This window comes from Engystomops pustulosus, chromosome 2 (genome assembly GCF_040894005.1).
Source record: "Engystomops pustulosus chromosome 2, aEngPut4.maternal, whole genome shotgun sequence".
NCBI lineage: Eukaryota > Metazoa > Chordata > Amphibia > Anura > Leptodactylidae > Engystomops > Engystomops pustulosus.
The window spans coordinates 155,178,608-155,194,050 of record NC_092412.1 but is presented as its reverse complement, the minus strand read 5'-3'; the positions used below and the strand labels follow the sequence as shown (position 1 = coordinate 155,194,050).

The 15,443-nt window shown below is 40.9% G+C and overlaps 1 protein-coding gene across 10 annotated transcripts in view; it reads right to left on the bottom strand.

The window, feature by feature from the left end:
• KDF1 (keratinocyte differentiation factor 1) overlaps positions 1-15,443 on the bottom strand; it is a 19,995-nt gene extending 4,552 nt beyond the window's left edge. The window contains exons 1-4 of one of the 10 annotated variants that reach the window (XM_072137035.1): positions 7,612-7,894; positions 5,958-6,938; positions 4,387-4,461; positions 3,843-3,903 (exon numbers count right to left, since the gene is read on the bottom strand). In XM_072137035.1, coding sequence (XP_071993136.1) covers positions 3,866-3,903; positions 4,387-4,461; positions 5,958-6,921 — 1,077 coding nt within the window. In that variant the 5' untranslated portion in view covers positions 6,922-6,938; positions 7,612-7,894 and the 3' untranslated portion in view covers positions 3,843-3,865. Of the gene's footprint in view, positions 1-3,842; positions 3,904-4,386; positions 4,465-5,957; positions 6,939-7,318; positions 7,487-7,516; positions 7,895-8,085; positions 8,221-15,419 lie in introns of those variants that run through there. The other 9 variants (XM_072137036.1, XM_072137037.1, XM_072137030.1 and 6 more) reach the window with 9 other exon arrangements.

Genomic DNA, 15,443 nt, shown 5'->3' with positions numbered 1-15,443 from the left:
GCCTCACAAACAAAATGGAGGAACTGGATCTCTTAATGTTGGAAGGCAAATATGATATAGTGGGCATCAGTGAGAGATAGCCGGACAATAGCTATGACTGGGCTGTTAATATACCATATATACTTGAGTATACACTGACCCGTGTATAAGCCGAGGGTAGGAAATGCATTGGTCCCAGACTGCCCCCCCCCCAGAGTGCAGCCAGTGCATGCCCCCCAGTCTATAAAATGTGTACTCACTTCCCGACGCCCCCCCAGGAGGTCCTCTCCTGTCCAACGATGTTCCAGCTCCCTCCCCCCGTGCGGTCATTAGAGCCATTGTTCTAGTGTGTGCACCGCCTTCGGCATACACTGTGATGTCAGCGAGCCAGTGACGTCACCGCACAGAGAGGGAACCGGAGCATCGTTTACAGAAGAGGAACTCCTTGGGGGGGGGGGGGGGGGGGTTCCGTGTATGTCAAAAGGCGAGTACACTTTTTTTTTCTTATAGACCCGAGTATAAGCCGAGTTAGGGGTTTTCAGCACATTTTTTGCTTATACTCTAGAATATATACGGTAGGTGGTTGTAGTCTTTTCAGAAATTATCCTATAAATAAAAAAGGGGGAGGGGATTGTTTATATGTAAATTCTTGCCTCAAGCCTGTCCTGCAAGATGACATCAGTGACGCAAATGAAAATGTGGTGTCCCCATGGGTGAAGATAAGGAGAGGGAAAAACAAATCATAACTAGGAGTTTGTTATAAGGCTCCAAATGTAATAGAGGCAGCAGAGGAAATGCTGAAAAGTCAAATGGATGCGGCTTCAAAGCAAGGTGAAGTACTTATCATGGGGGACTTCTATAACCCTGATATTTACTGGGGGGCAGACACCTGTACGACCTTCAAAGGTAGGAGGGTTTTTCTCAACAAAAAAGACAATTACCTGTCGCAACTAGTCCTGGAGCCAACAAGAGGGGGGGGGGGCGCACTGCTGGACCTTATACTAACCAACAGACCTGACAGGGTATTAAAATTACTGGTTGGAAGGGATCCTGGGTAATAGTGACCACAATGATATTAAGCTTACTAAGATGGTTAGTAGAGAGGCAACAAACACTTTTAAACTTGAGGGCAAATTTTCAGCAACTAAGGGAAGACCTTACAGGCATAAACTGGGACAATGTTCTCAAAAAAACTCCCAAAAATTTTTTTCACAAATATTCTTAAAAAGGTCTGTTAGAAACACATGACATATGGGATAAAAAAAAAGGATAAGAGAAACAAGAAAAAGCCAATGTGGTTAACTAGTAATGTAGTGTTTAAGGTGGTAAAATGCGAAGGTAGCGATGAGGCATTACAGGTTTATAGAAAGAAAAATAAATTTCTGTGAAAAACAGATAAAGGCAGAAAAAAAATAGAGACTGAAAGAAATATTGGCAGGGAGAGCAAAAATAATCCCAAATTACTTTTCAAGTATATAAATGATAAGAAACTAAATATGAGCTAATTTGAATGTCGCAAATGCATTTTTTCACCGAAAATCAAAACGGGCCTGGTCGTTAAGGGGTTAAGACTGGGTACTTATTAACCAAACATTAAAGAGGGCATCCACCCAAATGTAATGACTGCCTATGCTTAGGTAAAAACCAAAATGGTGTCCCATGACTCAAAGACTGAACTTCTTAAGTTGGCAAACATGAATCCCATAATAGGGTCAAATGTTTCCTCCATTACAGTATGTTCAGGCATGTGCACTTACATAACTACTACTCATATTCCCGGAAAGGGCAAACAGGGAGGATTCCAAGGATGTTTGGCCCAGACAAGCCAGTTAACTAAGCTGGCTGGAATGCTACATACAAATTAATTGTGATGGCAGCATTTTCAATCTAATCACTTAACAGCTGCAGATCCTTAATTGTACTTTTAATCTGTTTGTAAGTCAGGAATGGGACCCAAATAGTAAAGAAAAATATGGTAATTGAAACGATCATTACAGCAGCGCTGTGTTTGAGCTGGCGCTCACCTCATCATTGACCACTGTAGGGAAAGATTTATCACAAGTGTCTGAGGGCAACACGGTTCTAGTTGCTAATAGCAACCAATTAATCAAAGTTCAGCTTTCATTTTCCCACAGCAGTTTTTAACCCCTTGGTGTCCAAGCCATTTTAGGAGACTGCTTTTTTAAATTTGCCCTGTGTTATTATAGGACAGTGGTGGCAGACCTATGGCAAGAGTCCTCTCTGTGGGCACCCAGCACAAAGGTCACCATTCAGGACTCAAGACCTCCTCCTGCAGTCACAGACAGCCAAGAACGTGCCACGTTCAGCACTATTTTAAAGTGACTTGAAGTGCAGTAGGAGCAAAGAGGCGTGGACAAAGATGGATGATCACTGTAGACCCTTCTGCGGACCTGTGATTCATCCTGTTGAAGGGACCTTAGAGGGAAACTACAATAATAATCCAAATTTCTTCTTCTTTCTACTGTTTTGGTGTCCTCAGGACACCAATGTGTTTGAAACCTTTACTTTAAATTGGCATTTGGCACTTTGTGAAAAATATGTAGCTTTTGCTTGTAGTTTTGGCACTCAGTCCCTAAAAAATTTGCCATCACTGTTAATTTGTAACGTTTTAACATAGCCAGGGTAGTTTGAGATTGTTTTCTCGTCACACATTGTACTTCAAATAAATAGAAACATTTTGAGGAGATCTTTTGTGTTTAGTTTTGAAAAAATAGAAATTTGGCAAAAATGTAAAATTTTTTGCTTTTTACGCAGGTAGTCATAGCACCCAAGTAACTTTATAACTAACATCTTCAAAACGTCCACTTTATATCGGCATAGCTTTTTATGCATCCTCTCCTTTTCTAGGTTGTTAGAAGGTTCCAAATTTTGGGTGCATTTTTATGAAAATCGCCAAAACCCATTATTTAGAGGCACCTGCTCAGCTTTAAAGGGGTATTCCCAGGAAGACAACATTCTTAAATATACTCAGGATAACAAAATAACATATTCTCCAATTCATGGGAAGACATATTGTTCTCCTATCTGATGCTGCACTGAACAGTAAAATGTTTTGCAGTGTTTTTTTTATGTTTGCACTCATTGGAATAGTAAAAAAAATAAATAAATATTCCATACATGCAAGTTTTTTTCCTCCACATGCAAAGATTTTTACAAATCAATGTCATGTCAGAAGATAAAGTAGGTAGGCTATGTTATCACTATACTTAGTTTTAACTGGATTTTAATTTAAAGGGAACCTGTCAGCAGGAATATACATAATAAACCACTACCAGTATGTTGTCAAGCAGTTAAACACATTCCAGATAATATTTCTTTTATGGCCCAGGGTGGTGGCGTCATCCATAAAATCAACTTTGAAGTGAGTGTAAATTTGTTGCATAAAGTCAAGGAAGTGGAGAGTTTAACACCGAATCCAAGCTTTCCCTCTCAGAAAGTGCACTTCACTGTAATTGATGATCCTGCATCCAGAGAACTCAGTACACAGACCTCCTAAAGGCATTCAGAGGCAGGGAGAGCTTGACTTCACTGTTAAACTCTCCGACCTTCTTGACTTTATACTACAAGCTTACATTTCACTTCAAAGTTGATTTTCTGGGTGATGGAACCATGCGGTGCTATGAAAGAAACATGCTAGGCAGTATACTGGTAGTAATTTTTTAGGCCAGTTTCTGATGACATGTTCCCTTTATGTGCTCTCTTTACCAGTGCACAATAACTGCTTGCTAAATGTGCAAACACACACCATTATATGACCTCACCAAGTGCCCCAGAAATGTGCCACCAAACTCCAAACACAGACACCTTGTGACAGAGGTGTTCCAATAAAAACTTTATATCACCTGTCTGTCTTATAGAACTCCCATCATAGCGAACACACATGGGACAGATGCCCGATCATCTCTTTGGGGGAAAAAACAAGTCACAAATTGACTTTTACAAAACACCTGCACCTAATAGAATAGGTACTCCATACCTTTTGGAGTAATTCTAATCTTACAAATTGGAAGGTAAACAAAAACCATTACTGTACTGCAGGAAACAGCATGCACAAAATAGAATTGTCCATCTCCTGTCTCTATCACTTCCTGGGAACTGGAACTCTTATTTTACTTTCAGCTGCCACAAAATGCATGCATAATACTGTACCATCTGAAAAGATAGCAGTAAAAGGAAGTGTCCGATGGGCACCCTCAGGCAAGTCATTAACATGATGGGACAAATTTCTATATAGTATTTTAAGATTAGGAAGCTTGGAAATGGCAACACAGCAGTTGCACTACCAGAGTTCCTAAGGTGTGCAACAATCCCCTTTGGATACTTACATTGTCTTTAGAAAAAAACTGAATACAAGAAATTTATTACATTGGCGCTATATTTATTTACCTGGTGCGCTGTACCGCCTCATGTTTCGAGCTATGAGGTCTGCAGTTGTCTCTTGTGAAATCTTTACATCTAAATCTGCTGAGAAAAACAAGTGTATAATAGAAAAAAATGACATTGTTAATTATATGAGATAATAGCAGGAAAACACCAGCTTACACACAAACGGAATAACGTATAAATCTACGAAATCCAGCAAGATTGTCGGAACATACTTGTTTGAGACTTGGCTAATTCGTGTCAACGAAGCTAAACTGCTATACTAGTCACAACCAATGAGATTAGTCCCCCTTGAGGCCATCTGTAGAAAACCCACATCTTATGCACAGCACTCTGGGAGTACTGTGTCACTCCAAAGCAGGACAAGCCAGAGCTACAGTGAATAGGTCATCTGGTCATGTCACTGCTAGGCTGAGTATATTATACAGACTCCTACTGTACTATATTACAACCCCTGACCACCATAAACGAGGTCAAAATAAGGGATTTGGAAACTAGTTGAAACTGATTATTAAGCATAATTTGAAATAAACATTAAAGCCGTTGAGAAAATTTTGAATATTTAAATATAGCATTTTCTCAGGTACAGTATATGGAAAATTTACCTTGATATTATACACATCATTACAGAAATGTTGACACCTGCCATGAACTAACATATTAAAATACAGCTCCTTTTACTGAAGAGGAGTGTGGAATTTCATATTTTTTTGTTTACTAAAGCCTTTTTGGTGCTCTATGACTATTAAAACAATTCAATAGTCAACCATTAAGCACAACTGACACATCCAGTAATATAACTGTTACATCAGGTTGTAAATACATTGTATTCAAGGAAATGTACTGGAAAGCTTCAGAAGGCAGGATTATTTTCATTGCAATTACACTTTAATGCTAGCTATTGTCATTGATGTTGGTGACTTGCTGTATTGCAGGCCTCCTTGATGTGGTTTGCATTGTAAGCAAATCTCAGTAAACAAAAAAAAATGGTAATACTTTTTGCCTTTGCAACCCTAATATCTTTCTGGGATGTTTTTTCCTGGTCATCTACCCCTCTACATTCTCAAGGTGCCAACCTATGTTGTGTGTTCCTGAGAAAACAGAAAGCACTGTGAATTATATGAGCATCCCCAAAAGAGAAAATCCACCAAGGAGTGCTTTTATGGCACAATTTAAACATGTAATCTATTTACATTTCCCAATTGTGAGGGTTTTGCATACAATTTTTTCTATGCACATATGCCCTGGGGTTCTAGAGGAGACTTAATTTGGGGAAATGACCATGTGGTTCTCCAGATGCAAGTATTAAAGTCTTCTGATAAGATTACCCCAGGGAACACAGAATTAGCAAAGGAAGGTTTGGGACACTAAACCACTGATGCAAAAGGGCATACTGGTGGTCCAGTGTCCTCAAGACATACTGAAATGCTCCCTTTTAATTATAGACCGCTTTCATGAAGCAAATTTTCATATACCTATTCCTTTCCAAAACAGGAAACTCTAATTTGAATCAGTTTCTATTTTAGTAATAAGAATGCAATGAGGTGAATAACTATATTCAAGACACATCCCACCCTCATCCCAATGATCCGCACCATCCTGGCTTGTCAGTCCAGATTCCTGCATGCTTTCATTTCCACTGTCTGGTGTTTTGCCACCATTCTGACTGATGTTTTGTTGTCCACTGCCTCCTTTTTCAACGCTGCGGTTGGGATGTCCACGTTTACGTTCCTTACGGGTGCTAATGCGTATAATGCCCCGCACTAGCCGACACTCTGCATCCTGCTCTTCCAGTTGGTAATCCTGTGTCAGGCTGCTGATTAACTCTGTAATTTTGCTGCTCTTTTCTAGGAAAACTGTCTCAGAGGTGCATCTTGCCAGTTCATCAATCTGATGGAGACTAAACAATTCTGTTAGCTTGTGCCAAATAAGTTCATCGATCTCTGCACTGGACATGGAGCCACTCAAACGGGGCAACTCTGGATCAGACTCCCGCAATGAATAGTAGTCCTTCGTAGTAGAGCTGCGGGACAGTGGTGGTTGCAGAGGAACAGGGGGCTCCTTAATGGGTTCTGTATCTATGGCTCCAGTTTGCCGATTATACACTGGCACACCCATCAATTTAAGATCTGGGTAACTAAAACTATTACCAAGGCCGGTTTTCTTGCCTCTGTCTGCAACACGGGTAGGACGGGGGCTACTGGCAGGATGACCATTCACAGGGGGACCAGCTGAGTTCTCTACAGGACAGGGAAGGTAAATGTCAGGGTCTTTCTGTGGGCAGCAACTGCAGGACACAACATAGCAAAGTACAGCCTTGTAAGTTGACCAGGCCCGGGAGAGGGTGGGACAGCATGGTGGTTCTTCCGGTGGGGCCTCAGCAGACCCTGAAATAAAAGTTATGTCTTCTGGGGCACTTCGAACCCGGGAATTTTGATGCCCTGAGGTCTCATGTGGGAAAGCATGACGTGTAGAAGGAGCGTGGGCTGGGGAGGATACCCGGCCAGTAGGAACAGACACAGGACGGGGTCGAGCCATTGCTTCATGAACAAGTCCTAAACAAAAACAAAAAACACTAATAACATATAATCATCAGATAAGAACAGTTTATTATTCCCCTTAGGCCCTTAAGATTACTTTTTTCATTGGAAAATACATATATAATAATATATCTGCCTGGCATATACACAGATGAGCCTCCACAACTCACATACAAAACATAAGAAGTATAGTGTAGGGAATGCAATGAAATCCAGAAGTATACGACCTGACCCTATGAACGAAACTGCACTATTCTCAGTTCTTTCACATGTAAAATAGTGCAGCAGACAATGGGCTGTGTGAACCTTGTCAAACCAGATCAGGTTTCTCTAGTGCATCCTACATGGCTACATCTTGTGCCCCCTTGTACACATACCCCGATGGCTACACTCACCCTTGGTCACTGGTTCCCCTGTGTGTGGTCCTGAGGTCCTTCCCTAGGTCACCTGTATGTATCCGCAGATAATGCAGCCCATACATTACATATGACCTCGCCCACAGCGGCCGCTGATGAAAACTTCCCACTAACCAGATGCAACAAGTGCCGTGCCCGATCTCCTGCCCCAATCATGCACTGCTGAGAGAACCTTACCTGCTTAGCAGTAAGTCACCTGCCCGCCTCTGCCCTCCTTGTCACTAGTGCTCCGCTCACTGAGCAGCGCAGCATTATGCGCCCTCTATACTTACATTGATCAACTTCAGAGTCAGGGGGTCGGTTCCGGTATTTTCCGGGTTCCCCGCAACGGACAGCTTCCGTTTCCGGCCACCACCGCCTCTACCTGTGGGCCAGGTGAGCCACTCGGCCACACCCCTACCTGTGTACCTACGTCATGCTTCCTGTGTACTCCCCCTGCCACTCCTATACAGGTGACTGGGACCAATAGGAAATTGATGAACAACTGGGTTTCTACAAAGCAAAGGGTTAAGAGCCTTGAGACTCCTCATTGTAGTCTGTGACTCGAAGCCACAATCATCAGTACCGTTCTTTACACGTTTTACATAAACTCTACATCCACAGGAAATATTATAATCTATATTATGTATGTGTAATATGATAGTCTCCGAAAATATGGCCGTTTGCTACACCTGTGTGCAGAGAAGCAGGAGTTATCAATAAACGCTGGCGCAATACGACCTCTAGTGGCTGAACGCATCACCTACTTTCCTCCGCCCCTTCTATTTGGGCAGTGACGTCACTTATCGCAAATAAAGAACTGCAGAGCCGCAGATGCTCAGAGAAGAAGAGACGGAGGATGGGGATGGAGATGGAGATGGATATTCAGAATGTACGATCACAGCCAGCAACTAATAACCAGCAGAAGGTGAAGGACTCCAAGTGACTGCTGCTCCATCATCCTGACAGAGAGCTGTCAGTGCAATATGCTTCTGGGACCACGAAGGTGACATCACAGTGGAAGCTTGCATTGCAACGGAATCATCCCTAATTTTTCCCTGTGATTTTCTCCGTCTTGCCTTTCTATACCTGTCTGTTCTTGCAATGCCGTTAGCGCAGGGCAGTGCTCTGTGGAGTCTGCAGAGGGTTTTCAACCATCCAAGGTCTTCCAAAGAGCCTCAGACCAAAGAAGCCAAATCTGTGCCGTCTCAATCCTCTTCATTCTGGAAGTCATCTAGTGGCCCCAGCATTTTCCTGAAAAGATTTTCATCTGCTCCTTGTGCTTCCCCCAGACGGTCAGCTTCTGCCCCCCATGGTATCCCTGATATATATGTAAAACCTTCCTCTGCTGATGTAAACAGTGATACTTCTCCTAAACCTTCATCTTCAAGGAGAGAGTACTGTCCACCAGAAAAGAGCATCAGTAAGTCAGTTTCTGTTCCCCACACATTTACTTTAAAGCCTAGTAGCCTTCAGATACATACGACTAACAATAAGACCCTCCACAATACAGTTTCTAGCAATACACTAGCTTCTTCATCCAGTGACGTTTCCCTTTCTCAACCTTCTCTTAAACCTCCAGTGTCCGATAGTACTGCACCAAAAGCTTCTGAACCCCTGACCACCCCAGAAGATTTTGATCTTTCTTATCTACAAGCTGCTTTTGACCATAAACCGTTACCTCCAGAACTTTCTTCTCCAGAACTAAACTGTAAGAGCCAGTCTGTTAATCCAGTCTCAGATGATAAAATCTGTAATACTGTGATTAAGGTATCTACTTTCAAATCATCATGCTTAAAAACAAATGGATCTCATACCACCCCTCGTAAGCGCTCATCATCATGTTCATCACATAACGCCTCTCCTGCTCAGTCCCCTCTAAAATCTCCACCCCCACCCTCGTCCCGAAGAGCCTCTACTCAAGGTGAACAGCTTCCAGTAACCCCAAGCCCCCCATGGTCTGAATTAATAGAGGCTCGACGAAGGTTATTGGCAGTAGAAGGTCGGAGAAGGGCACTCAGTGCTTTAGAGATGCGGGTACAACAGGTACATTGTGTATTTCTACAAGCTGAACTGCGAGTGGCAAGGCAAAGAGAAGGCTTGGCAAGGTTGGTGGAGGCTGCAGGCCGGGCCGAGGTACAGGCTGCAGTTCATGGACAGAGAATTAGAAGAGCCCTTAGGCGCCACAAACCACGACTCCTAGCTTGTGCACTGTGTGTGCCATGGCCTAGTAAACAGGAGCGATGTGGTGGACAACATCCTAGACATTCACGTTGTGCACTTTTTCAAGGTAGAAGTCAAGTCCTTAGAGCATGTGTAGGTGGAGATGAAATGGCAACAAGAGATTAAGAAAGAAATTTTCACTAGATGATTTGCAAACATGCTTCTTGTTATATTCTGGGGCGTCACCTTTGCTCACTGTAGACTAGAAAACTGACTGAAAATAACCTACTTGCGAGGATGGCTAGCAATTCTAATATTGCTTATTTGCTTCTGCGCTTGTTTTCGAGCGTCTGCCTTCTTCCAAGGAACTCTGGATTAGTTGTCTAAATTGTAACTTTCTAACCCAGAATCAACTCTGTAGATCCTTATAAGATCAGTGAAGTAGTCATATGGGGCACTAATAGTATTTTTTCTATACAAAAAAATCTACTCAATCCATATTACATATGCTACTAACAAAGCTGACGGCCCCTTATCTGGCTTATAAGCATAGTGGAAAAGTCAGTTTTGCAGGATCCTAATTCTGGATGCCTGCTTTAGCTCTCTGGGCACCCATGTGAAAAACAGAGAGTTCCTCAAGACAAGGCAATTTGCTGCAGAATTAAAAAAAAAAAAAAGAAATTTACAGCATGTTCTGCTCATAGCTGCAGTAATATCCATCCACTTTGGGTTGTATATCACAGTTTTGCTATTGTTGACACATTGATGTTACCTTCCGTGTGCACAGTCCACATGGCATGTAGTTTGCAACATAAAATATATATTGCAGTTTTTCTGCAGAATGAAATCATATCTCTGTGTGTTTAACATGTGGATTTACCATAGATATTACAATGTATTTGGGCATTCATAGCTGAGGTAAAAATTCATATTGTTGGGAATATTGAGCAGGAGTTACCTGTAGTCAAACTTAGATTTGTATTCAGTCAGGGTGTCGTGCAGTGTAGAAGAACATGCTAAGACTCTAAAATGTCAGAGGCTAAATGTCTCTGTCTTTTTTTTAACTTCATGTACTTTAGGTTGAAAAGCTTAACATTAATTATAATTGGGTTTAGCACCAGAAACAAATAAATTGGCAATTGAGCCCACTAGTAGTATCTTTGCAGACAACAAATGTGGAAAGTAGTTATAAGCTGCATTTCAGGCTTTAATTATTACTACATATATTTAGAAACGTTCAATATATTACATGAAAGGCAGAAATGCCTAGCTGCTATATCAACTGATATGTACTGAGTACTTTTACTTGACTCTATTTTTTTTATACAAGAATGAATATAACTATATAGCTATTATATATACTATACAAATCTTCCAAATATTTCATATTTTCAATAGCGGTTGATCTGATAGAATTGTAATACATGTTTATGTGGTGAAACCACTTCCATGGTGGCAAAATGGAAGAAGCCTAATGCATTTCCAGTTGCAGATTTTGCATTTGCTATTAGAGCCCAAAAGTCTAGTAGAGAAGCCAGACAAAGTGAGAGAAGAATATTGATCCTGATGGAGCAGACTGCAGCTGGTTGGTCACAAGCATAAGAGCAAGGACTTTTGAAGGATGTGAAAGCTGTATAATGTTTCCTAAGGGGCTTTATTTTGCTTCAACCATGGTCTCATTGGTTTGCCTGTTCCACTTTGCTGTAAACTAAATGCAGAATCAAGTAAAAACACATTTACATTTTTTAGGGGTTTGTGATCATCTAATGTAATTTGAATGTTTATCCATTGCATGATATGATTAGAATTAATTATTGATAATCCTGTATCTTATTGTTACTCATTGTACTCATTACTTGTGATTATACATAGGAACTCTGGCCTCCAGCTCAGTTAGACCTGACTAGATAGGAAAATAGGTTTATAATACATTTGGCTTTCATAAAAAAAGCAAGATTTTTAAAACCAAAAGGAGCTTGGAAGAATGATGCTCTTAATTATTAGACCACTTTCTCTTGGTAAGCCTCATGCATGCAAACATGTTTTATGGCCCATCTGCTAGACATGTTTTTCAGTGGCTAGCACTCCAACCCATTTCTCTTTATGGCCTTACGCAAATGGCTGTGGTTTTCAGTGCCCTGCGAGCAGTCTTTTTCTATAGTCATCGGCGTGAGACTGGTGCTCACACCAATTATAAATGGGCCACAACAAGGGATCATGGCTCCATGTTTGCAGTGGATGTGGCCTAATACTTAGGTCAGTGTTTTGGATTGTATTAGTCACCCAAAAACAAGATGGGGTTTAGAAGATTGTAAATATTTCCATTATACGTGTTCTAAGTTTATATTTCATTCTTCTTAGCGTTGTCAACATTCATCTTTTTTTCATGCTTACTTACTGTTACTGTTTTAGTTTTGGCTGGGATTTGCAGACTGTACACAGTGCAGAGGATGGGACTCCAAGCATCATAATGACTATAATCCTGATATATAAACTATAACGCTCCCATTCTTGGCACAGTGTTCAATCCATGAAATCCAGCCGGCACACGGTCCAGAATTTGTAGACCGACCATAGTTGTGTATCTCTGGCGTATTTGTAAGCCAAATCCTGAAGTGGTACTCAAAACAGACAGACCAGTTCATGCTTATGTTCATTGACTGTTTGAATTGATGCACAAATAGTGATAAATACAGTGCTAGTTCCAACAACTGTAATTTTTAAGAACCTGTAGCATTACAGATAAATATTTCAATTTGAGTTAGTAAATAAACTAAAAGAAGTGTTCCTTAAAGTTGACAGGGATTCTTTATTGTAAGAACAGTGAGACTATGGAACTCTCTGCACCAGGAGGTTGTTATAGCGGACTCTATGTACATGTTCAAGAGAGGCTTGGATGCCTTTCTGGAGACAAAAAATATCACTGGTTATGGGGATAAAACATTGTTTTAATTCTTAGAGGTTGGACTTGATGGACTTGCGTCTTTTTCCGGCCTTGTATTCTATGATACTATGATGTGTTTCCATTGGAAGCATGCGATCGGTAACCAGCACCTGGTGTCTTGTATTGTCTTGCACCCCCCTCATCCATTTGCTCTGGTATTACTAAATGTCCTCATATAAATGGCAATAGAACAAACAGATATAAACCAACATAAATACAATTTTTTTTCCCACAAAAACTAAAACTTTTGAAAAATGTTCAGCAGACACCATAGTATTTAGAATGACATCACTGTAATTTCTGTTCTTATGTTTCTCCATAGGACTAAAATTCCTTTATTTGATCAAAATTTATTTGAATGCCGTTTCACAGCATGTACACAAGCGGATAAAATTGTTGGTACCCCTCGTTTGATGAAATAAAAATCCACAAAAGTCACAGAAATAACTTGAATCTGACAAAAGTAAAAATAAATTGAACAAATGAAAGTCAGACATTGCATCAACAGATTAAAAAAAATAAAACTCAAGGAACAGACCTGGACAGAAATAATGGTACCCTTAACTTAATATTTTGTTGCACAACTTTTTGAGGCAATCGCTGCAATCAAACGATTTCTGTAATTGTAAATAAGACTTCTGCAACTCTCAACACATATTTTGTCCCACTCCTCATGAGCAAACTGCTCTAAGTTGTCTGGGGTTTGAAGGGTGCCTTTTCCAGAAGGCATGTTTCAGCTCCTTCCTAAGATGCTCAATAGGATTTTAGGTCCGTGCTCATAGAAAGCCACTTCAGAATAGTCCAATGTTTTCCTCCTAGCCCAGTGGTGGTGAACCTATGGCATGGGTGCCAGATGTGGCACTCAGAGCCCTCTTTTTGGGCACCCAAGCCATCAATATAGCACTTGATATAGAACTCAAAGAATCATCCTGCAGTCCCAGGAGATTCAAGAAATGCTGCTCTCAGTGTTATTTTAAAGCAACACATTCTTGATTGCTTGGGAATGCAGGAAGAGGTAGAACACGTGCAAAGGGGAATATAATCTTTATAACTCCTCTAGGCTTCTTTTTTTACAGGGGGACCATAGCGAGATGCTACAACATTAGTCCAAATTTTCCCTTCTTCTTTCAACTGTTTTGCTGTCCTCTAGAGGCCGATATGATTGAAAGTTGTGGTAGAACAGGTAGCAATAAATGACTAGTGAAATTGCCATGCTGGCACTTTGCAATAAATAAGTGTGTTTTGGTTGTAGTTTGGGCACCTGGTCTCTAAAAGGTTCGCCATCACTGTCTAAGACATTCTTGGGTGTTTATAGCTGCTGCAAGACCCATGACCTGCGACTGAGACCAAGCTTTCTGACACTGGGCAGCATATTTCTCTCTAGAATCCCTTGATGGTCTTGAGATTTCATTGTACCCTGTACAGATTCAAGACACACTGTGCCAGATGCAGAAAAGCAACCCCAGAACATAAGAGCCTCCTCCATGTTTCACAGTAAGGACAGTGTTCTTTTCAAGATATAATTATTTTTGTTCTGTGTACATAAAGCTAAAGTACCTTGACAAAAGTTTGATTTTAGCCTCATCTGTCCATAGGACATTCTCCCAGAAGCTTTGTGGCTTGTCAACATGTAGTTTTGCAAATTCCAGTCTTGCTTTTTTATGATTTGTTTTTATGATTTGTATTCTGTCTTTCTTGGTCATCTCCCTTTAACTTCAATTTCACTCAGACAACTATGAATGGTGCGATCTAATGTTCCTTGAGCTTGAAGTTCATCTTTAACCCCTTACTGACACGTGATATAGCACTACGCCACAGGCCAGCTGCGGGTGAAGGGAGAGGGCTCACTGGCTGAGCCCTCTCCATAATCGGTAAGTTGTTGCTGTATATTGCAGGAAACACTTACCAGTAACAAGTAGGTGCCAGAACCGATCGCAGGTGTTTACCCATCCATCGCCGCTGGCAAAGCTGCCAGTGGCTTCAAAATGATGGCGGAGCATTTTTGAAAAATATAAAAAATTCTATAAAAAGTTATCAAAAGGCAGTACAGTCCTAAAAATAGCATTGAAAACGTCATCAAAAGTCGCAAAAAATGATACCACCCACAACTCCGTACAACAAAGTATGAAAAGGTTATTAGCGCCACAAGATGGCAAAATGAAAAAAAACTTTCTTTGTACAGGAGGCTAAAATTTTTGTAAACGTATGAAAACATTATAAACCTATACAAATTTAGTATCCCCGTGATCGCACCAACCCAATGAATAAAGTAGATATGTCATTTGGGGCACACAATGAAATCTGTAAAATCCAAGCCCACAAGAAAATGGTTCAAATGCGTTTTTTCATGTACATGGCATTGAATATAAAATACCATCCCTATGAAGTGCAATTTGTTATGCAGAAAACGAGCCCTCACACAGCTCTTTACATGGAAAAATTTTAAAGTTATAGATTTTTGAAGGTGGAGAGTGAAAAATGGAAATGCAAAAACGAAAAAGGGCCTCAGCGTTTAAGGACATCTACCACCACATTTAGGGTTGGTAGACTGTCGCCAAATGCATTCTCGTTACCACAGAGGTTAATTGGGAGTCCCCCTGGCACTTATCAGCATGTCTGCTACCAAAAGATATCCACTTAATAACTATATGGAAGTGAGCTGGAGGCACGCACAGCTTTGTTAGGAAGATAATTTATTCACACCCCCTCATTAATATTCCCCTCAGGAAGGCCAGCCGCAAGTGCTGCAGGCTGCCGGTGATGTCACCCGCATAAATGTGGTGGTAGATTCCTTTAAGGGGTTAAAGGACATCTACTTCCAGATTACTGGTGGAAGAGTGTCCTAATTAGGCTGCTCATTTCATCTAGGGGATGAGGGGGGAGAAAGTTTTTTACAAGTTTTCTGGCATCTTTAATAATGAAATCCTGATATATCTGAATAATATGTGCAATGGTAGTCACAGTAACATCAAGGTATTTGGAGATAACCTTTACCTTTAACATGCTTGTTTTGTCATT